This window comes from Phoca vitulina, unplaced genomic scaffold (genome assembly GCF_004348235.1).
Source record: "Phoca vitulina isolate PV1807 unplaced genomic scaffold, GSC_HSeal_1.0 scaffold2, whole genome shotgun sequence".
NCBI classification, from domain to species: domain Eukaryota; kingdom Metazoa; phylum Chordata; class Mammalia; order Carnivora; family Phocidae; genus Phoca; species Phoca vitulina.
The window spans coordinates 100736862-100758267 of record NW_022589705.1 but is presented as its reverse complement, the minus strand read 5'-3'; the positions used below and the strand labels follow the sequence as shown (position 1 = coordinate 100758267).

Genomic DNA, 21406 nt, shown 5'->3' with positions numbered 1-21406 from the left:
CTTGCTTGCGTTTTGGATTTGGATGCAAAAACACAAAGAATTTTTAAAAGGAAAATGTGACTTAAGAGGAAAAGAGTTTTCAGAACTTTTTGGGGGTGGCAGTACAGCCAGGTGCAGACAGCCTGGGGACCCAAACCTGAGCCCAGGCACGGGCACTCTGCACCCTGGGTGCCGCAGACAGACCACAGAATGACAGAGGAGGCACATCATGCCACAATGGCCGCAGCCGTGCCTGCTCGCTCTGTCTAGCACTGGGACTGCTCCTTGCGAGGCTTTCCGCATCCTGCCATCGGGGGAGAGAGGTCGGGGCAGAGTCCCACTCCAGACCAGCTTCTCGCACAGGCTTGATGTATCTAACCCAACACTGTGGGGCGCAGCAGTAGACAGCCCCCACGGTGCTGGTTTCCATCCCCACAGCCACCACTCCAGGGATCTGTGCAGGGCTCGGTACTTTCTGGTCTCTCATGTTGTAAAAATAAAGCCCCATCCACCATCTACTGCCCTTCCCCCCGCAGCATGGGCCCTGACCTCCAGGCTCAGGGCCAGCCAAGAAGCTACAAGCCCAACTGCCTGGTGAGGTGGGAGCACTGCACAGCAGTCCCCACAGGTCCCCAGGCTGGCAGCCCTCAGTCCTCCTCAGAGAGCTGCAGATCCTGCAACTCATCCTCTGGTCCCTGGGCCAGCCGCCACAGCTCCCGAAGGTCCAGGCCCGCCTCTGTGTCTGGGCCTCCATCTGCAGGGAGAGACCAAGGCAACATAAATTCTGCTTTATCAGGAAGAAGCCAGCCTTGGAGATTCCTCATCACTAATTAATCACAGCCCTAATTAATTTATTGGTGCCGCTGTTACTGGCTGCCAGAACCAGCGGGAACATAGCAGCTGGCCTGGCATCCCTAAGGAGGGGTGTGGGCCCAGCTTAGAGCCATCCTCCCACCCGATGGCCCTGCCTGCCCATGCACCCACGCCCATGATAGCCTTGGGCTCCTGGACAGATAGGCTCAAAGGGCCACAGCACTACCCCTCACCCCCAGGAACCACTTACCTTTTGAACTGCCGACTTCTTCCTGGCTGCTACAGCTGCCATCCTCCTCCTCCTCCTCCTCCTCCTCTACCCTCTGCCAAGCTCTTGGGGACCCAGGCATCCCTGGGGACCAAGGAGAAGAGCCCATGGGAGTGGGCCTGCCAGCAAATGCACACTGGGGGAAGCTAATGCAGGAAGGTGGGCCAGGCTCACAACCCCACACCCACCCACCTTTCCCTCAGGCCCCCTTGGGGCAGGTGGAGAGGGCTCCCAAGTGCCCAGCAAGGAGTGGGAGTGAGGGAACAAGGTCTGGGGACACGTGTTCCAATTCCAGGAGGCCCTCACCTCAGAGCAAGCAGAGTGGTGGGAGAAGGGTCCCAGCAAACATGAGCGGTAAGGTGGGAGCCGGCACCCCCTTCTGGTTCCATGAGGTGTCTGAGGAAGCCTTCCAGGTCCACCTTCCCCTTCCCCACAGGGAGCTCAGGCCCCTACCTCTCTCTGAGAAGTCCATGGTACTATCTTCCTCATCACTGTCCAGGTCAAAGAGATCTTTAAATTCCACTCTGTCTTCATTCTTGTCTCCTACCTTCCGCCGCTTTATCTCTGGCAAGTTCAAATCTTCCAGCTGGAAGGACCCAGAATCAGAGCAGGAGGTGAGGGTGGTCAGGTGGTTCTGAGAGCCCACCCAAGCCTGGTCCCCAACCTGCCCTGTCTCAGCCCTGGGCCCCACCCTCCACCTAAAGGCTTAGCCCACAGCCACAGCTAGGTCACATCGTGCGTCACGCAACAAGAACCCTGACCACAGTTACTGTCTCCCTCTCCCTCACATTCCCAAAGACAGGCTTTATCCAAACCCAGTGCCCCATTCCCTCCTCCGTTGCCCTTCAAGCTTTGCCTCCCAACCAGTCTTCCATGCCAAGACTCTGCTTGGCCACTTTTTCTAGCCAACTCTTGGTCAGCATCACTGGAGAGGACTCCTGGACAGTCGCCCTGCCAGGCAGGTGAGGAGGCCCCAGCCACACACTGGCCACCAAGTGCCATCAAAAGTAGAATCACACCCACTGGCTGGAGGCCCAGCTGCAGCCCCTCACCTCTCTGTCTCCAACCTTCAACCATCAATCCCAGAAACGACAGCAGACCCATGACGACATGAGCGCAAAGACACAGACACAGGCATGCCACTCAGCATGTGCCCTCAAGTCACACCACCCCACACCCACTGGCCAGGCCCAGACTCAGAGCATAGCCCCTCCTGTGCCTCCTGCCGATCCTCTGGTGTCCAAGGTCAGTCTAGCCACTCCCTCCTCCAAAATCCCCAGCCAGTCTGGCCTCCAGGGACTCCTCCTGAAGGTCGTAAGAGAAGCGCCGATTACCCAGTTCTGCATGACGTCTGCCCCTTCAGAGCAGCCACAGGACAGGCTACAGCTGCAAACAGGCCCCAGCCATCCGGCTGACATTGTCCCTGGGACTGTCCCCTCCCACAAGCCCCCTTCCCCACTCTGATCTTAAAGTCACAGCCAGGGAGCTGGATCCTTGTCTCAGAACAAACCAGGTGGTCATGCCTGCCCATATCCCCCCCCCACCCGCCCCCCAGCAAACGTCCCCTGCAGACATACCCGCTCTTTGCCACTGATCTCCAGCTGGATCTCTCGCTCCCTCAGCTTCCGCCACTGGCTGTAGTACTTGCTGAGAGGGGTCCCTTCCTCTCGGGTCTGCTTCTCCCAGGCATCCTGTGGGGAGAGGTCCAGGATCATGTCCCATCCTGGGCAAACCTCCAAAGCCCAGCCCTGCCCTGACTAGTACGCTCAGGCAGTGCCACCCGCCCAGCCCCGCCCCCCGAGCTCCCAACTGACCACCGCGTGCTGGTCGGCCACACCGAAGGAGGCCCCCTGGCGGCGGCTGCAGATGTACCCTGCATTCTCCTGCACCTTCTCCAGCAGCTGCTGCAGCTGCCGGCAGTAGTTGGCCACCTTGCATTCCCGGAGGAAGGACTTCAGCTGCAGAAGGAAGAGGGGCTCAGTCAGGGTCCAGACACAGGCCTGCTCTGCACCCCACAATCTGTCTGGGTCACACATGACCACAGGGAGGTGGTGGGGGAGCAGGGAACATGGGTTCATGTGTCTCACAGCCCAAGTGCACAAGTCTGGCCTTGGGGAGCCCTAGTGCACACAGCTGGGGAGTGGGGCCCAAGTGCACACACCAGACTGTGGGGAAGGGGGCGCTGCATGACCGCTGTTGCTGGGGCCTACGGGGGCTGGAGAGCAGATGGCCCATCCCATAGGCCAGGCAGAGGCATGGAGGCCGCAGTGGGGCGACATGGATCTACCCTCCAGATCAAATCCCACCCTCAGCCTGTCTCTGTAAATAAAGTTGTATTGGTACACGTCCACACTCACTCACGTATACCTTTCTGTGGGTTTTTTGTACACCGGCTCGAAGACCTGAACAGCTGTATGAAACCACATGGCTGTAAAATCTAGAGTACTGACCCTGTGACGCTACCAGAACAGTTTGCTAAGCCCTGTTCCATACTACGACCCCCGGGACCTGGAGTCCAGAACTAGAGCCCTGCGTACACAGCCACACCTGTCCCTGGATGGGCCTCTGAGCCAGTGCAGTTCTGGCCCGAGCAGCCCACCCCTACTCACCAAGCAGGCCTACGACTGTGCGGGGCTGCCTCTGCCCACCAGGGCCAGACAGGGACAGGCAGTGCCACCTGGCCCTTCCCATGAGAGGCACCTGCCTCCTTGAGATGGGAAACATCTGGGCTGAAAGCAAACGGACCTCTGACAGAGGTTAGGTTCTGCTACTGGGCCTGTGGCTGTGACAAGGATGCCTCCCTCTAGTCACTACATAAATGGGGAGCTGAGCCCATGAAGACAGCTTCGTCTGCTATGTGGCAGGCCGTCGAGGGATCTGCGAAGGGACGGGAAGGGAAGGGGGAGCCAGACAGTGGGTACACACCTGCAGGACGGCGGGCAGCGCCAGTTCAGGGAACGCAATGCTGTGGGCCTGGCTGTGCAGGTGTTCCAGGGTGAGGTCATACAGCTGCTCCACCAGGCCATCCTGAGGCAGCAGGGAAGAAAGGAGAACGTCAGGGGTGGGGAGATGGGAGCTCAGCCCTTTTCCAGAGCGGTCCAATGTGTCCGCTCACTTTCCAGGGTGGAAACCGGAGGATGTGACTCCACAGCCTCCCCAGAAGCCACACTCACACTCAGTGTAGCTGAGGCCAAGGAACACTGCTCCCCCCCACCCCAAAAGACCCACGAAGGTCCACACAAACTCTGGAGGGCAGCGGGCCCCCTCCTGTCCACACTCATCTGACTCCTGTCACCCTGCACACTGACCTCAGTACCCTATGACGTCCGGCTGTGACCCCCACCCAAGGCATCTCCCCAAACCCCTCCACAGGAGGCCTGAGGCCAGCCTCACCCGGTACGCCTTCTCCTGCAGGTTGACTTTGGACAGCTTCAGGATCACGGTGAAGTTGATGGGCTTGGAGCTCATGCGCCCCGGCCTCTTGTTGAAGTCGACCTGCTGGAAAACCTGTCCCAAGACCACATCAGCCTGGCCTGCTGTGCCTCATGCCTCACTGTACCACACACTCTAGCCATAGCCTGGGTCCTTAGAGAGCCACTTTGGAACCAGGGACAAGCAGCCACATGCAGTGCCAGTCCTGTGGGGCCACAGACCCCCCTGCCTTGCAGAGCTCTGGCCTCCAAGGGAATCACTTTATCCTAGAGTGGGGATCTGGCTGATGGGAGTAGGACCAGGAGCACACACATGCTACTGACTCCCTCCTAAAACCAAAGAAAGGTCCTTCCTTTACACAGCCACTGTCACTGCAACGTCCTCACCCGTGACTGCACCCCTGAGGACCGGTGCCAACCCCAGGGCTGCATCCCTGGGAGGATCTCCGACGAGGGCCTGGGGAGCAACCACTCCCTCATCCTCCACGGAGACCACAGGCTGCGTACATCGGCCTCTGCCTCTTGGAGAAGCCCACCCCTAGGTCCGAAGGCTGAAGGCTGCAGGGTGCCCTGGGGGCAGCAGAGTGGGAGCCAAGCCTGGCCCCTCCTCACCACCCTTGCACAGAGGTGATCCAGGATGTTGTTCTGAAGGGGACGGGTGGCCAACACGGAAGATACCAGAGCTGGGGATGATGGTTCCCAGCTGAGCTCAACACAACTCCAGATGAAAATCACCCACGACTGTGGTATAACAAACTGTTTCCCTAAGGGAACATTGCCCTTTCTCAAACCTGGCTCAGCCTGGGCTGCGGGGGGAGGGGGGAAGGGTCGCTGCTCTCAATACCTCTTCCCACCCACCCAGGAAGGGCAGGGCAGAAACTGCCTCCTGACTTGTTTTCTCTGGGAAGGAGAGACCTGCACCCCTGGGTGTGAAGGGACATGCCAAGCAGAGCTGAGGCAGGGGTCAGTCAGTATGAGAGCTGTGCTAAATTAGAAGAAATCAGAATAGGAACCCTCCAGGGGCTCCCTTCTCTCTCCTACTTGGTAGGAGATACAGAGCACAGCCCTGTGACACACAGAACACCACACTGAGACACTCATCCAGCCCATCTAGTGGTGGGTGGCACTAAGGCTCTCTAATAGGGAGATGTGAAGTCCTAAGTATACGGTGGGTTGGGGCCTAACCCCTAGTGGGTTTCTGGGCTTTAGTCAAACAACCTTTCCCCACCTGAGCCACACGCGTGTGCAGGCATGCAAACACCCATATGCACGTGTATACATACAGACGTGCACATACACACAAATGCACACAGGAGTGTGCAGGAAAAGGAATGCAGCTTTGGAATCAGACCTAGGCTTCCAGCCCAGCTCTCCTGGTCATTATAATAGACCGGACAGACCCAAGTGTGTCCTAAAACCAGCCCCCTCAGGCCAGCCCTGCAGGGCAGCTGTCCGTGTCCTCACTGCCACTCCAGCCCACCAACACACACCACCAGCTTGGGCAGGTGGCAAGGCACTGCACAGAGCGATGCCCTCCCAGAACCTGCTCTACAAATGAGAAAACCAGCACTCGGGAAGTACCGTTATCTCAGAACACACGGTCCACATACGGCAAGAAGGGCCTCCGAGGACAGCACGAAGACACTGGACCACCCCACCCCACCCTGGTGGCGGGTACCCTCTCACCTCCAGCACGAAGGGCAGCACTGGGATGAAGATGCCAGTACTCTCCGAGAGCAGCGTCAGAGCACGTACACAGTGCATGCGCAGGGGGTAGAAACGGGCAGTGGGGACCAGCCTGGGAGCATGGGAAAGCAAGGGTGAGCAGAGGCCTGAGCCTCACAGACCCCACAAACCACCCTCCTGGCCTGGCTGCCCATGACTCAATTGTCAGGGTGAGGGAACACCCCAAATGACTTTTGACTTAATTTCATTTCAGTGCAGGAGGGCGGCAAAGGGAGATGGTTCACTCAAGGCTTCCTTTCTTCCCTGCTCCATGCTTTAAAAGGCTCCCCCTTCAGGAGCTCAGGGGCGACCCCTCCTGGCCAACAACGGCAGCCGCCCGGCCACATGCAGCTCCTCCACCCCCACAGACCAAAGCTCAGGAATCACAACGGACGTGTGGCATACCACACAGCCCTGCTCTGTCCAAGAACCAATTCCCTCCCACTGCACACAGCCCTTTCTACCCAGCATCACCCAGAACGCACGAGTCTGGGACACTGGGCCACAGACCGCACCATCCCCAGTCCCTCCTCAGGCGCTGCCAACTAACAGACCCCAGGGTCCAGGGATGGCCCAGACCCTCCTGGAGAAGCAGCTCCTCCCTGGCCCCCCAGGATGCCTCCCTGTGTAGCCCTGACCCTGACCCCCACAACAGCCCACGTGACCCCGGCCTCCCTCGGCCCTCAGGGCGACCCTGCCCACCCGACTCACTTGATGCAGCCGATTACCACCTGGGAGAGGGGGTAGATCAGGGGCTGGAGGGCTTCACCGGGGCAGATGGCACTGAGCGCACGGCACCACAGGTACAGGCAGTGGACGAACTGCCAGTTGTACACCGACTGGTAGGTCTCCTGGGCACAGCCAAGTCCGCCTCCAGGTCAGCGCGGGGCCCCTGGAACGGCCCAGCTCTTCCTCACCCACCACGTGCGCAGGATCCCAGCCAGCAGCAGCACTGTGCCCACCTACCCAACCTCCCCCCTGCACCTGCCACCTATTCCCAAAGCCCCCCCAGCAAGGACCCTGACCCCACCAAGATGCTGGGCTGTCTCTCCCAAGAGAATGAGGCTTCCAGGAGGCCCCAGGCCCTCAGCCGGGTGAGGCTGGGGCCATCCCCCACCCCACAAGCACAACCACACACCTTCTTGCGTGTGGTCATGGCATTGCGCAGGTGGATGGCGAGCTGGCGGATGTAGAGGAAGGCGTGCTGGTAGGCGATACCAGTGTCCAGGGCCAGCAGCTCGGTCAGGGTCCGCTGCATGAAGCTGATGAAGGGCAGGGTGCTGGGAGAGGTGAACTTGCAGTTCCTCACGTACGTGATGTACATTTGCTGACAGAAAGACCCCAGTCAGAGCCACCTGAGCTCCCAGGGTCCTAGGTACCCACCACCCAGCTCCAAGCCGCCGCCAGACACCTGGGCCTCTCCCTTACAGCTGCTGCCTTGGCGGGAACCACAGTCTGGCCATGTCTGCTGCAGACCCCTCTCCCTACACGGCACCTGCTCTTGGGCCCCCTGCTGCCGCTCAGCCTCCACACGTATACACCCACCAATCCCACACAAAGTTTGCAGTGCCAGGAGGAGGGGTCCTGTAGGTAGAGTGGAGTGCCAAGGAAGCTGCCACATGAATAACTGCAGGAAGAGGCAAGGACACCATGGAGGGACTGGGAAGGAGGGATGTAGAAAAGCCCCAGCTATGTGCCAGGCCTATGCAGGGGTTTCTAGAGGGACTCCATGTGGGAAAGGCCACCCCAAGCTTGCAGCCGACAGTGGGGTCCCCGTCCCTCTCCACACCTGATGTCCTCATCCACTGAGGGAGAGAGCTGTGCAGAATAGTCCATGTGGAGCCCCAGGGGGCCAAGAGCTCCCATCCCTGTCACTGTCCCCAACTTCTCAGGGAGGGAACTGTGATGACAGTGGGGGTCAGCCCAGAGCCACAGTGCCAACAAAGGGCACCAACCACAAAGGCAGCTCTCCAGCCCTCAGGCCAAGACTTTCAGCCCAGACCCCGATGGACACAGACTCGGGGGCACTAGCGGCAGGAGCCCCGGGCCTGAGCACTACCTTGAGGACAGGACTCAGGAAGACGTCCTTCCTGTGCCGGCAGACCTTGACGAGGACCAGGAAGGCCAGTACACGCAACGTCTCCTCACCTGTGCTCCACAGGACCACCATCCTCTGCAGAAGGCAAGAGGTCACTGCCTGCCCCAGCCTCCCCAAGCCCAGCCAGAGGCCCCTGTGGTCACTGCTGGGAGACAGCCCTTCCCAAAGCACCTCAGGAGAGAAGCACCCAGAACTCAATTAGGGAGTGACAAAACATAAAACTAACCCCGTGAAGGCAGTACCACAAAAACACACGACGCCCATATCCAGAAACGCACATTAGGGAACAACAAAAGTACGTCTTGCTTCATTTCTCGTCAGAAACATCAGAAAGCTGCCACCTCACGTGACTGGTCTTGCAGCCCCAAGAGCAGAGGGCCGACGGAGACAGAACCCAAGCAAGGGTAGGGTGGGGATGGGCACAGATGCCACCCGCACTCTGGCTAGGAGTGGGGCACGTGTGAGGGGCAGCGACACGCACCGCCACCCCACCGCCACAGCAAGGGGCCTGCGCACCTTGAGCAGCACGCGGCACTGCTTGGGGAAGGTCAGGTAGTAGGGCACGGAGCTGCTGACGTGCTGGAGCACAGCTGCTGCCACCGTCGCCTCCGCCACGCAGGCCACCAGCTGGGGAAGCAGGAGAACGCCGTGAGGCTCCAAACCCACGCGCGTCTGGGAAACAAGGAAGGACTGGACCACCGGCTGTGGCCAGCCCCGTGGAACACAGCAGGCCCTCTCCCCACTAGAACTGCACCTGTATAACTGAGCTCAGGTAGACCTTGATATCCAGCCGGAGCTTCCCCCACAGCGGGCTGCTGGACGGCTGCAGCGCCCTGCAGAGAGACCAAACCCACACCCACCTGGGTGAAGCCCCACACTGCACGCTTTCTGCCAAAACCCGCCACCCTTCATGGTGACTGCTCTCTCAGTGCAGCGGCCCCCTTCGTGCAAGAGTCCATGCCTGACCAATGCCAGCACCACCCTCACCTGTCAGCTTCCCTGCCCCCTTCCGACAGGGCCACCTCCACAAGGCTGCCCCCTCCTGATTACGAGTCCAGCCCTGGCAACTTCCACCAGACCCAGATACTCCTGTCTCCAGGTCCGCCACTGCCCCATGCCTCCCTTTCAGGTAGTAACAGCAGGATCCTTCCCCAGAGTCTTCTTTCTTCCTCTGCAAGGTGTCTGGGGGTAGTCTGACCCTTCATGCCCTTACTACCTCCTAGTCATGTGGCTACATGACCCTCTCAGGCAAATGTCCCTCCCCTTTTACCAAAGGTCTGCTGCTCTTCTCTCCCCTCTGAAGACTTTTCACAGCCTCCTCTACTCAATGTACCTCTAATGTGGAACTTAAGGTTCCCAAACTAGCTTTGAAGAGGCCCCTACCTACGGGCACACACACCTCCTAGAGCAAACAGCGAAGAAGTAGACAAGATATCCATTTAAAGAGAGAAAAAGAGAACAAAAAAGAGAGAATCCTGACCTAGAAAACTAGTGGTGCAAAGCCAAGCACACACTCTGGGCCCCCTAAAAAATTCTGGGTAGAGAATGTACCTTCTCAGAAAGAAAAGAGAAAGAAGGAAGGACAAAGCCACCCAACCGGCCGAGTGCCCAGCCTCTCCCAGGAACCCTGCAAAGGGCCTGGCTCTATCTTCAACATCCCTCTATCCTGGTTGGGTCTAGAAAGGACCCCTAGATCACAACGCCTCTGCCTTCCCCAATGCAGGGGCCTGACTACGCCTCCCTACCTCCCCTCTTCCCTTTCACCTGCTACTGTCCTTTGGGACTTTTCCAAACAGCAACTTCTGGAGACAGCCAAAGAGATCTCGAATGCAGAAGGTAACCAGGGCGTTGAACACTGCAGTGAAGGGACCACAGATGCCACTCACAGGACAGAAGATGGAAGAGAGAGCCTGCATCCCATGTCCTCTCACCCGAGCTCACCAGCACTGTCCGTGACCTGGAATTTGCTCGCTTCAGCACCTTCTTGGTCTCCTTGGGTGGTGACCACAGCAGCTCGGAATGCCTGCACAACTTCGTGGAACAGCTTCGGAGTAAGGTGATGCTAAAGGGGTTAAGAGGACCCAAAATGTTGGGGGAGAAATCAGCTGTGTCAGACAGAGCATGAGGCAACCAGAGCTCCAGAAACCTGCTCTATGAGAAAATGGCGCCCCTTGCCCACATTCTGAGACGTGGAAGCAATGTTATGGAGCCACATGCAGGGAACAAAAAAGGAGTCCAGAACGTTCCTGGAAGGGCAGGGAGCCTGGCTCAGGGCCATACGGGAGAGGCTGAGGGTCCCAGATCTGGATGGTGACCTGTGACAGGTGGTATCTAGAATTCTCCCTCTGTCCTTTCCTTTTCCTGCAGAAACCAATGCAAGACCCTGGGAAGAAGGGCTCTGGCTCCACTGACTGGCAAAGGCACAGACACTATGTCTTGCCCACAGTGGATTTCAGGCAGCAGGGAGCCTGAGAGAGAAACTGAGGGGAAGAGAGGAGAGCCCCTAGACTCTCTGACCGAAGGACAGAATGCAATCCTGGAGCCTCTCCGCATAAAGAAAGAATTAAATGAGATTCTCTGGTGCTAAATAGGACTCCAGTGCCAGTGCTCAGAGAAGGGCTCCTCCCACCTACCTCCTCCCAACTGCACAGATCCAAGTAACTGAAATGAGGCTAGGGCAGACTCCTAAAGCAGGGTGGGGGTGGTGGGGGTGTCCAATTGCCCACCCTATGCCACTTCTCACCTTTGCTGCCTGTTTCCATCTCTCAACCATCACAAGGGTCACAGGAGCAGAATCCCTTTTCTTCCCCTTCAGTCCTCTGGGGCCCCCATCCTCATCCGCATCTTCCCCCTCCACACTTGCTTCCTGTACCAGACAGAGGGCCAGGCTGGAGCAGGATGCAGAGGCCATAAGTGTGCCCCTGCCCCCACCAACTCTGCCTAGGCCCTCACTTCCAGCGTATCTGGCAGAGAGTGGAGCTGCTCCTCTTCATCCTCAGTGCTGTCTGAATCACTAAAGTTCAGCAGGCTCTGGTCGTTCTCCTGCAGGAACTTGTAGAACTCGGGATCTTTGTCCTTCAGCCGAGAGAGCTGGTCCTTATGCTCAGATGCTCGACCTTTATGCCGGCTGAGAAGGTGGGGGCATCAAGTACAATGGATAGGCACAGCCCACAGGGGTGGGGGAAAAGGGATGAGGCTTCCTGTCCTCCACACTGTAAGCTTGCCAGCCTCCACAAAGAAGCTACAGGGCTTGATCTGCAACCTCCACAAGAGCTACCGACAACTGTTGGTTTTCAGCAGATCCCCCCTCCCCTAAACTCCAGACTCACATATCCGACAGCCTCTCTACACACGCTTCAACACCTGCATTTCAAACCCCACACATACAACACTGAACTTGTGGTTCTCCCAAACTTGTTCTGCTGGCACTCTGCTCCATCTCAGGTGTCGGTAACCCTATCTTTCCCGGTACTCAAGTGAAAGACAGCCTCTCTATCTCTTACGCCCAGCATGCGAAGTGCCATGAGGTCTCCTCAGCAAAACCCCTTCAAAGCCCCTCATGCCTCCTCTTAAACCAGCACCATCTCTCAATTCTCCCAATTACCATAGTGGTCTCTCCCTATCTCCGTACCCACCAACTCCAAGCTATTCTCAACACAGCAACCCAAGTGACCCTTTGCGTTAGTGCCATGTGACATTATTTCACAGCTCAAAACCCTGAGATAACTTCCCATTGTACGGGTCTTATAAACGGCCTGCAAGGTCTGACTCCACCATCATCTCTCCAGGTTCACCTCCTACTACTCTCCCCCTCACTCCTCCTTAGACACTCACCTGTGTAAGATCCGCCCCCACTTCAGGAGCTCTGCTGTTCCTGATACCTGAAACACCACAGTATTCTTCCCCTGTCTGCGTGACTTCCTCCCTCGGGTCTCTGTTCAATTACCACCTCCTCAAAGGTCCTTCTCCACCAAACAGCAACAGGAACCCCCCAATATGCTCCCTATTTATCTAACCCTTTGTGTTTTTCTTTCCTGTTTGCCACACTTACCTTTTCTAATCTACCATAGGTCTGATTCACCCGCGCTGCATGAGCTCTTCTAGACCAGAAAAGGACCCTTTCATTATGCACCAACGTATGCCCACCACCTAAAATAAGGTTTGTCGGGGCGCCTGGGTGGCTCAGTCAGTTAGGAGTCTGACTCTTGCTTGCGGATCGGCTCAGGTCGTGATCTCGGTAGAAGGCTCCGCACTCAGCGGGGAGTCCACTTGAGATTCCTTCTCTCCTGCCTCTGCCACTGCCCACCCCGCCCCCCGCGCGCGCGGTCTCTCTCTCAAATAATCTTTTAAAAATGTAAGTAAATAAAATAAGGCTCGTCACAGAGCAAGGCCTCAGCAAACACTGGAAGCAAGAATGAATAAGCCGAAGGGTCTGGGGGAGGGGTCGGAGGTCCCTGGGCTTCGGTCCTGAGGCCCCAGGAGCGATCCCCATCCATCTGATGGGGTGGGCCAGGACAGTGAAAAGGGTCTGGCTTTACAGACGTCCCAAGGCAGACGCTCCTCTCACCTGGACGAGGGGCTCCCGCCTAGCCCATCCAGTCTCCGGTCGGCTCCAAACACCGCCCGCGTCTCTGCTTCTGGGGCTCCTTCGGACTCCGATTCAGACTCAGAATCAAAGCCCGAAGCCAAGAACTCGTCCACTGTCAGTTCTGCCAGGCGCCTGCGGGTTACGACGTCGCAGTCAGGACTCCCCGCCAGCCCGGCATGCCCCTGCCTTGCTGCACCAGGAACACGGAGATGCACAAGGAGAGCCCCTTTGGGTATAAGCACCCACCGGAAGGCCGAATGGGTCCTCAGACCCTCAACTTACCGCTTGCCACCCCGCGCCGCCGCCATTACTGCCAGACAGCAGCGTGCGCCCCACTTCCGGCCCCAGAATGCCGTCCGTTAGCAGCACTTCCTCTGGGCCAGCCCCGCCCCCGGGCCCGCCCCGCCGCGCCCCACTGGTGGCTTTCAGTTTCTCTAACGGTGGCTCTGGTGGCATCCAGGCGGGAGGGCGCGTTCACATCCTCTGTGCCCCGGGCTCCCAGGGTGGCAGGGCGGATGCAGGCTAATGGCGCAGGCCTGGTTCAGTCACGGTTCCCGCACACATCGCTGAGTGTCGGGCTGTAGATCTCGAAAATCGGGCAGGACTGCATAGGGTGGAACCCTGACCTGCTGCTCACAAATCTGTGTCCTTCCCGGTACAAGGGAGTAATAGCGGCACCTATCTGAGGGAAGGTGAGGCATGGGACCTGGGGCACCCTCTCCCAGCCCTGCCCACAGCCTCCCCAGAGCTCCATAAGCACGTGCCTGTGGGGATGTCAATGCACGACAAAATGCATTCAGGTGAACACATTTGACAGACAGGACTTCTATGCAAAGAGCTCTTACAAATCAATAATAAAGAGCCAACAGTCTCGCAGGAAAAGCAGTCTAGTAGAATAGGCAATGCCATGGGGGCGGGGGGGGGGGCGGCGGCAATTCGCCAAAAAAATGATACTCTGATGGCCAGGCCGGTCTCGACTGGATCAAATGAGGATCAGAATGATGAGAGTCACTTCTACTTCACTGGACAGTCCACAGCAAGGGGTGGGGGGGCAGTGGACAGATCCCAGAGCTGTTATTGAAGCCCGTTTGGCCAAATCTTCCCGAAAGTACTGCACCTGATACTTAGGTCCACCGAGTCCTCTGCTGGGAATTTGCCTAAATCCACAATATGGGGCCGGGCAGGAATGGCCACTTTTCCTTTGCCCCGGCTGTGGGAAGGGCAGGTACAAAGGCCCAGTGGCTGGAAGGTTGCCTTGCTAGAAGAAAGGAGGTGGGAAAACCAGATTATGCCCTCCTACCCCCCCCCACCCCCAAGGGCAAGGGTTTGTGGTCCTGAGACCCCAGATCCCACAGCCTTCTTGGAAGCAGGCGTGGCTCCTGGCAGGTCCCCCAGACCCTGCGCCCCCACCCCATCCCACCCTACCACCACCACCACCCCACCCCACCCCACCTCCCCGCAGCTAGCGCCCAATTCAAGGCCTGGTACGTGTAGGGGTTCATGGAGCGAACCCAGCAAAGGCCAGCCAGGCAAAGTGGTCTGTCTGGGGTCATAAAGGGGGCAAGGCAGGATGTGGTACCGGGCTGCCTCAGGCCCCAGGGGCAGCAGGGCCTTCCCACCTGCGGGCCCAGGGTGCTTACGGGGGCGGGGCTTCTTAAATGAATTGGCGGGGATGGATGGTCCGGGAGGCTTCTCCGAGGTAGGCAGCGGGGGGGCCTCGGGGGCTTCCTGGAGGAGAAAGCGGGCGGGGCGCCCGGACATTGACTGGGAAGATTGGAGTGCTGTGTTCAGTCCCCGAAGACGCGGGGAGCGCGGGAGGCGGGGCGGGCGGCGCCGAGAAACAGCGGCTGCGGGCGGGCGGCGGGAGCGAGGGACGCTGAGCGGGCCGCCACCGCCTAGCAGCCCTCCAGCAGTCAGTACGTCCGTTCGCCTGTGCGTTCTCCGCGGGTCGCGGCGGGTCCGATAGCCGAGCCCATGCAGCCGCGCAGCGAGCGCCCGGCTGGCAGGACGCAAAGCCCGGAGCACGGCAGCCCGGGGCCCGGGCCGGAGGCGCCGCCGCCGCCGCCGCCGCCGCAGCCACCGGCGTAAGTGGGCCGAGGGGCTGGGGACCGTAAGCCGGACCGGGGGCTGAGTGGGTCCGGGCAGGAGACAAGGAGGGGCGTGCGCCGACCCTGGCTGGCTGCCCGGAGGAGGCGGCCTCGGCGCCCCGCAGGCTCGGCCCGCCGGTGAAGGGTACAACTCCCCCTCTGTTTATCGCGCACACAGCGACGTGGGACAGGGCGTCCAGAGGTGGCTGCTTCCTGGAGGCTCTGTCCTCTCCCGCCGCCCTTGAATTCCGGCTGCGCTTAGACTTAGGCGACTTGTCTGCACGATGGGGGGCAAGGGGGGGCGTTGAGCCGCTCCCCAGGGTCAAGTGAGGTTAGACCTGCTGGTGGGCATAGGGGTCTTCTTCAGAGCTGTCATGAAGCATTAGCCAGTTGCACTTCATGCACATCCTGTGTGCCCAGCCCGTGCTGAGGACACTGGACTCTGATGGGGAATGGGAAGGGTGGCCAGTGACAGAGGAGCTCCTGGTCCCAACGAGGGCAAAGGGAGCCTGGTTCTTATGAGAGTTACAGGCAGAGAAATCCTATTCTATGGGGACCCTTGGGCAGAGGGGAGTATGGTGCCAGGAGGGGTCCTGGCAGAGGCAGCTGTGTAGGTTCAACCACGGCATCAGGTGTGTGACTGGACCTCATGCTAGGAGCAAGTGTGGAGCGGTTTTGCTGCACTCCGAGGAGGCTCCCCGTATGTGAGGGAGAAGAGTTGGGGGGGGGGGTTGGTCCTTGATGGAAGCCAGGTATGGGCTGTCAGGGAGAAGGGTGGCCTCCTAGGTGCCCTGGCCCTGCCTACGGTTTCAGGGGTGGGTGAGCAGCTCCCTGCAGAGGGCACCTGACCTGGCACTGCCCATCCGCAGCCCGGAGGCAGAGCGCGCACGTCCTCGGCAGGCCCGGCCCACGGCCCCAATGGAGGGTGCAATGCAGCTGCTGAGCCGTGAGGGCCACACTGTGTCCCACAACTCCAAACGGCACTACCACGACGCCTTCGTGGCCATGAGCCGCATGCGGCAGCGTGGCCTCCTGTGCGACATCGTCCTGCACGTGGCGGCCAAGGAGATCCGAGCACACAAGGTGGTGCTGGCGTCCTGCAGCCCCTACTTCCACGCCATGTTCACAAGCAAGTACCACCACCTCCAGTCTGGGCACTCGGGGGGCTCCACAGATCTCCCAGGGCAGGGACTGGCCTGACCTGCTGTCCCCACAGATGAGATGAGTGAGAGCCGCCAGACGCACGTGACGCTGCATGACATCGACCCTCAGGCCCTGGACCAGCTGGTGCAGTTTGCGTACACGGCTGAGATTGTGGTGGGCGAAGGCAACGTGCAGGTGAGGCTGCCTCAGCTCGCGTCGCACGCCTCTACTGGGCGCCTGTGCCTCAGCTCCCGGTGTTTCCTTGGGCCTCTCCCTCGGTTCCTCGTGTCCCGGTTCTCTGTCCCTGCGCCCCTGGCTCTCTCTGTCTCATCTCACCCCACAGACTCTGCTCCCAGCTGCCAGCCTCCTGCAGCTGAATGGCGTCCGTGACGCCTGCTGCAAGTTCCTGCTGAGTCAGCTCGACCCCTCCAACTGTCTGGGCATCCGGGGCTTTGCTGACACGCATTCATGCAGTGACCTGCTCAAGGCAGCCCACAGGTACGTGCTGCAGCACTTCGTGGATGTGGCCAAGACTGAGGAGTTCATGCTGTTGCCACTAAAGCAGGTAACATGCCAGCTGGGGCACGGCCTTGACTCTGACCCAGTCCCTGGACCCTGGACCCCAGACCCAGCCCTTGGACTCCTGGCTCCCTTCATCTTGGCCCTCAAGACCTGGCCCTTTGGCCCCCAACCCTTATTTCCAGCCTCTGACCCACATTCCTGCCTCACTACCCATCCCCTGCCCTCTCCCCACCCTACCCCCACCTCACCCCCTTTTTCTGATCCACCCAAACCTTCAACTTTTGACTTTTGATCCCATCCTGTCCTGACCACATCCCTGCCTACAACCTCCAGGCCCTGGTTCTACATCCCTAGGATTGTTCTGGGCCTAGGCCCCCAGGAACCAAATCTGTGGTTCCTGACCCTGCTTGGCCCCTTCTCATAGGAACACTGGGCTCCCCATTGGACTCTCCCTCCCGGGCACCTTCAGGGCTCCACGGGCCCCCAAGATCCTCCCTAGATCTCAGGTCCGAGGGTCCCCACCCCCAGGTGCTGGAACTGGTCTCTAGCGACAGCCTGAACGTGCCTTCAGAGGAGGATGTCTACCGTGCCGTCCTGAGCTGGGTCAAACACGACGTGGATGCTCGGAGGCAGCACGTCCCAAGGGTGAGGCAGTGCCTGGGGCCACTGTGCTCAGGAGGGGACACACAGTGGCTGAGGGCCTGGGTGCACTTGGGCTCTGCCATGGCCAGAAACCCCTCACAGGAGTGATGCAGACACATGTTTCAAGAAGGGTCCAGCGTGTCTGAGGGGGATCTCTTCACTGGGGCCTGCCACCTGACAGTGGCACCCCTCCACCCCAGCTGATGAAGTGTGTGCGCCTGCCCCTGCTGAGCCGGGACTTCCTGCTGGGCCACGTGGATGCTGAGAGCCTGGTGAGGCACCATCCTGACTGCAAGGATCTGCTTATTGAGGCCCTCAAATTCCACCTGCTGCCTGAGCAGAGGGGTGTTCTGGGCACCAGCCGTACACGGCCTCGGCGCTGTGAGGGCGCTGGCCCTGTGCTCTTCGCTGTGGGTATGTTCACCTGTCATGTCTCCTCATGTCTGGGCCCCTCCCCCACATACCCTCCCTCTCCCCTCCCATCCCTGACCTGTGCTTTCTCTCTGTGAGCCCAGCACAAGCCTATCTCACACTATGCTGGTTACATCCTGTACCCACCCCGCACCTGCTCCTCTGTCCACCTGTGGAGGAGGACCCCATGTGGTATGACCCACTCAGCAATCCCCATCCCCACCCACCTTGGAGCCTCCATACTCTTGACCTTGAGCTGCGCTAGAGACCCCCAGCCATTGCCTCCCTGGGTCCCTTGTCCTGCCCCGTCACCTCCCCTTTCCTAGGTGGTGGGAGCCTGTTCGCCATCCACGGGGACTGTGAAGCATATGACACACGCACTGACCGCTGGCACGTGGTGGCCTCCATGTCCACGCGCCGGGCCCGGGTGGGCGTGGCAGCAGTTGGGAACCGGCTGTATGCTGTGGGTGGGTAAGTGTGGAGGCTGGTTTTGGGTCAGGGGCTTAGCATGTGCCCACTGGGCCAGTCCTGACCGGCAGCGGACCCCTCCCCTAGTTACGATGGGACTTCAGACCTGGCCACCGTAGAGTCGTACGACCCTGTGACCAACACCTGGCAGCCCGAGGTGTCCATGGGCACGAGGCGCAGCTGCCTGGGTGTGGCTGCCCTGCACGGGCTCCTGTATGCAGCTGGTGGCTACGATGGGGCCTCCTGCCTCAACAGGTAGTGGCCGGGGTCAGGGCCGGGTGGCCTCTTGGGGTTGGTTCGGCTGCAGGTGTGGCTGCACCAGGACTGCAGAGATCATGCCTGAAGGGAGCAAAGAGGGATCCAACCTGACTCAAGTCACCAGGGCACCCTGGGCCTCTTCATCTGCACCAACCCAGCTGCCCCTTCTTTCCCTCTCAAGTTCTTCCCACCAGCCCAGGGGCTGGGCACCACATGGACACTTGCCCAGGATCATGCAGGCCACCAGCTAGGGGCCCATGTCCCCACCCAGAGGGCCTGCTACTTGCTCCAGTGGGATTCTGGGGTCAGTCTCTGTGACTGGCCAGGATGGGATTTTAATCATTCCATGGGGGAGGGCAGGCCGTGGGACCAGGGCAGCCTTTCTGCCACTGCTCAAGGTCAGCGGCAGGCCTGGTGTCCACAGTGCTGAGCGTTATGACCCTCTGACGGGAACATGGACATCCATCGCTGCCATGAGCACCCGGAGGCGATACGTGCGTGTGGCCATGCTCGGTGGGTGACAGGGCCTGCTCTGTGTAGTGTCCACCCCACCCCCACCCCTACCTGCCCCCCCCGAGACCCCACACGTAGCAGGCACACCACGGGCACGTTGACTGTCTGCAGATGGGAACCTGTACGCTGTGGGTGGTTACGACAGTTCATCACACCTGGCGACTGTGGAGAAGTATGAGCCCCAGGTACGAAACACACCCCAATCACATGAATTTCCCTTCCAAGAGCTACTTGAGGTCATTGCTCTGTTCACCCACATCACCCAGATGATCAGCCCTCTAGGTCCCACCCCATCCCACAGATACCCTATCCTGGAGTAGGTTCTTGCACTGTAGAGAAGGAGGGAGGCTGGTGATGTGTCTGCCCCCAGCTGGTCCCTTCAACCGCAGGTAAACGCATGGACCCCCGTGGCCTCCATGTTGAGCCGACGAAGCTCAGCAGGGGTGGCGGTGCTGGAGGGGGCCCTCTACGTGGCCGGCGGCAATGATGGCACCAGCTGCCTCAACTCTGTGGAGAGATACAGCCCTAAGGCCGGTGCCTGGGAGAGTGTGGCACCCATGAACATCCGAAGGTGCGCCGGCCCCTCCCCCACAGGCCTGGAGTGTCCCCATGTCACCATCACCCACCAGAGACACAGATCTGTCTTAAGGCCTCCAGCCCGCGTGGTGTGTCCACGCCTCCCATCAGTATACACACCGCCCAGCCCCAGGGCCCCGCCCAGCCCCAGGGCCCCGCCCCCGGAGGCTCCTCCCAGGGCCCCGCCCCTGGAGGCTCTTGGAGTCCCGCCCCCACGGCTCACCGCCCCCCTCCCCACCCCCACCCCACCCCACCCCCAGGAGTACGCATGACTTGGTGGCCATGGACGGCTGGCTGTATGCCGTGGGGGGCAACGATGGCAGCTCCAGCCTCAACTCCATCGAGAAGTACAACCCGAGGACCAACAAGTGGGTGGCCGCGTCCTGCATGTTCACGCGGCGCAGCAGTGTGGGCGTGGCAGTGCTCGAGCTGCTCAACTTCCCGCCTCCGTCCTCGCCCACGCTGTCCGTGTCGTCCACCAGCCTCTGACCCGCGGCGCGGACTGCACAGAGGCCCGGCCCCGCGGCCTCCCACATGCCTTAAGCCCCACAGGGCGGCCCCAGCGCCTCACGTGTCGGGGGCAGGGTGCTCGGCCCCCACCAGGAAAGTCCTGCCCTGTCTGTCCTTGTCTCTGCGTCGAGGCCGTCCGTTTCTGTGTTCATTTCTCAGTGTCTGTTTATGTGTGTGCCATTTATTTACTTACTAGTTTGTTTATTTATTATTTATTGAACCATGAGCAGCGCAGCACTAACTAGTTTACACGTTTCCCCTTGAAGTGTCCTGTGTCTCTGGGACCAAGCTGCCTTCCCAGGTGTCCTCCTGCCCCACTGGGGGCACCAAGGAGCGATGGGGGTGGACACTTGCATTGCGCATGGGTCAGAGGCGAACTCAGACCTGTAGACCTGGAGGGACTGAGGGGGCAGGTACTGAGCAGCAGGCCAGGGTTAGTGGGGTGAGGGTTTTCTGAGCAGGTGCAGACCCTTCCAGCCTGGGCTTTGCACACCACCCCTACCTTGCCCAGCCAGGCACGCTCCCAAGAAGGGCATGAAGCAAGCTTCCTTCTCCTGGGCATGGTGTCTCTTCTGGATCCTGCACTGAGCTGAGCACAAGCGTGCCACAGACCCCACATAGCAATATGAGCCAACTTGAACAATAAACATGTTTCCTGGGCTCTGTGGGCTTGAGGCTGAGTGTACATCTCCACCCTTTGGGGTCTTATCTGGGGTGACCAGGAGGGCCTGGGGACAGCTGTGCAGCTGGGCTGAGGCTCTGCTTTGGCATCTGGGGGCTTTGAGGCAGCATCATCACGTCCAGGTGGGTCAGGGATGTGAGGTCGTGGATGAGCACCCAACCAGGAGTGTGGTTCGCTGTCAGCCTGGTCCTGAGAGGCCCTTGTGGTCCCATCTCATCCCAGGCTCTGGAGAGAGGGGAGTGCACAGTACTACCCCTACCTCACCATGATGGTCCCGGGTGCACCCAGGAGGTTTGTGGCCTCCTTCTTGGACTTTGGCCTGGGGTGAGGTTTGGGCTGAAGCAGGAGAAGTTGGGGGAGGGTCCTGGCTTCCCCTTCCCCAAAGTCATAAACTCCTGTTTTAGCAGCTGAAAGCAAGCACACACCCCCTTGCAGTCAGTGGTGACTCAGACCGTGGCATTGAGGTGGAAACAGGATGTGTGCTCTCCATGGGGAGGGGTGGTATTGGGGGGAGGGAGCCCTAGGCTCACAGAGGTCCAGCCCCAGGCAACCCCAGCCTGAGTGCGGGCAGGCCAAGTACTCACAAACCTGGCCTTTGAGGCTCCTCCCATACAGATTGGAGGCTGAGATGGGTTTTCTTGGCTGGACCAGGGGAGAAGACTTCTCACTCCCCACCCCCCCCACCCCCCAGC

At 59.8% G+C, this 21406-nt stretch overlaps 2 protein-coding genes across 2 annotated transcripts; one reads left to right on the top strand and one right to left on the bottom strand.

Annotated features, from left to right (window-relative positions):
- Window positions 1-38: 38 nt before the first annotated feature.
- NOC2L (NOC2 like nucleolar associated transcriptional repressor) lies at window positions 39-14682 on the bottom strand. The gene is made up of 21 exons (XM_032395880.1): window positions 14543-14682; window positions 14020-14160; window positions 13185-13584; window positions 12882-13034; window positions 11267-11441; window positions 11058-11180; window positions 10256-10376; window positions 10079-10169; window positions 9069-9147; window positions 8831-8941; window positions 8276-8389; window positions 7355-7543; window positions 6928-7067; window positions 6178-6289; window positions 4454-4567; window positions 3986-4087; window positions 2875-3018; window positions 2638-2751; window positions 1514-1646; window positions 1043-1144; window positions 39-733 (listed from the first exon to the last, which is right to left on the bottom strand). Exons 3-21 carry the CDS (start codon window positions 13208-13210, stop codon window positions 627-629), a joined length of 2250 nt encoding a protein of 749 aa, XP_032251771.1. The 5' UTR covers window positions 13211-13584; window positions 14020-14160; window positions 14543-14682; the 3' UTR covers window positions 39-626.
- Window positions 14683-14751: 69 nt separating this feature from the next.
- Window positions 14752-21077, top strand: KLHL17 (kelch like family member 17). Its single transcript, XM_032395891.1, has 12 exons — window positions 14752-14986; window positions 15859-16118; window positions 16206-16327; window positions 16476-16697; window positions 17183-17299; window positions 17497-17710; window positions 18034-18178; window positions 18263-18430; window positions 18858-18946; window positions 19058-19131; window positions 19336-19517; window positions 19783-21077. Exons 1-12 carry the CDS (start codon window positions 14877-14879, stop codon window positions 20009-20011), a joined length of 1932 nt encoding a protein of 643 aa, XP_032251782.1. The 5' UTR covers window positions 14752-14876; the 3' UTR covers window positions 20012-21077.
- Window positions 21078-21406: the final 329 nt, after the last annotated feature.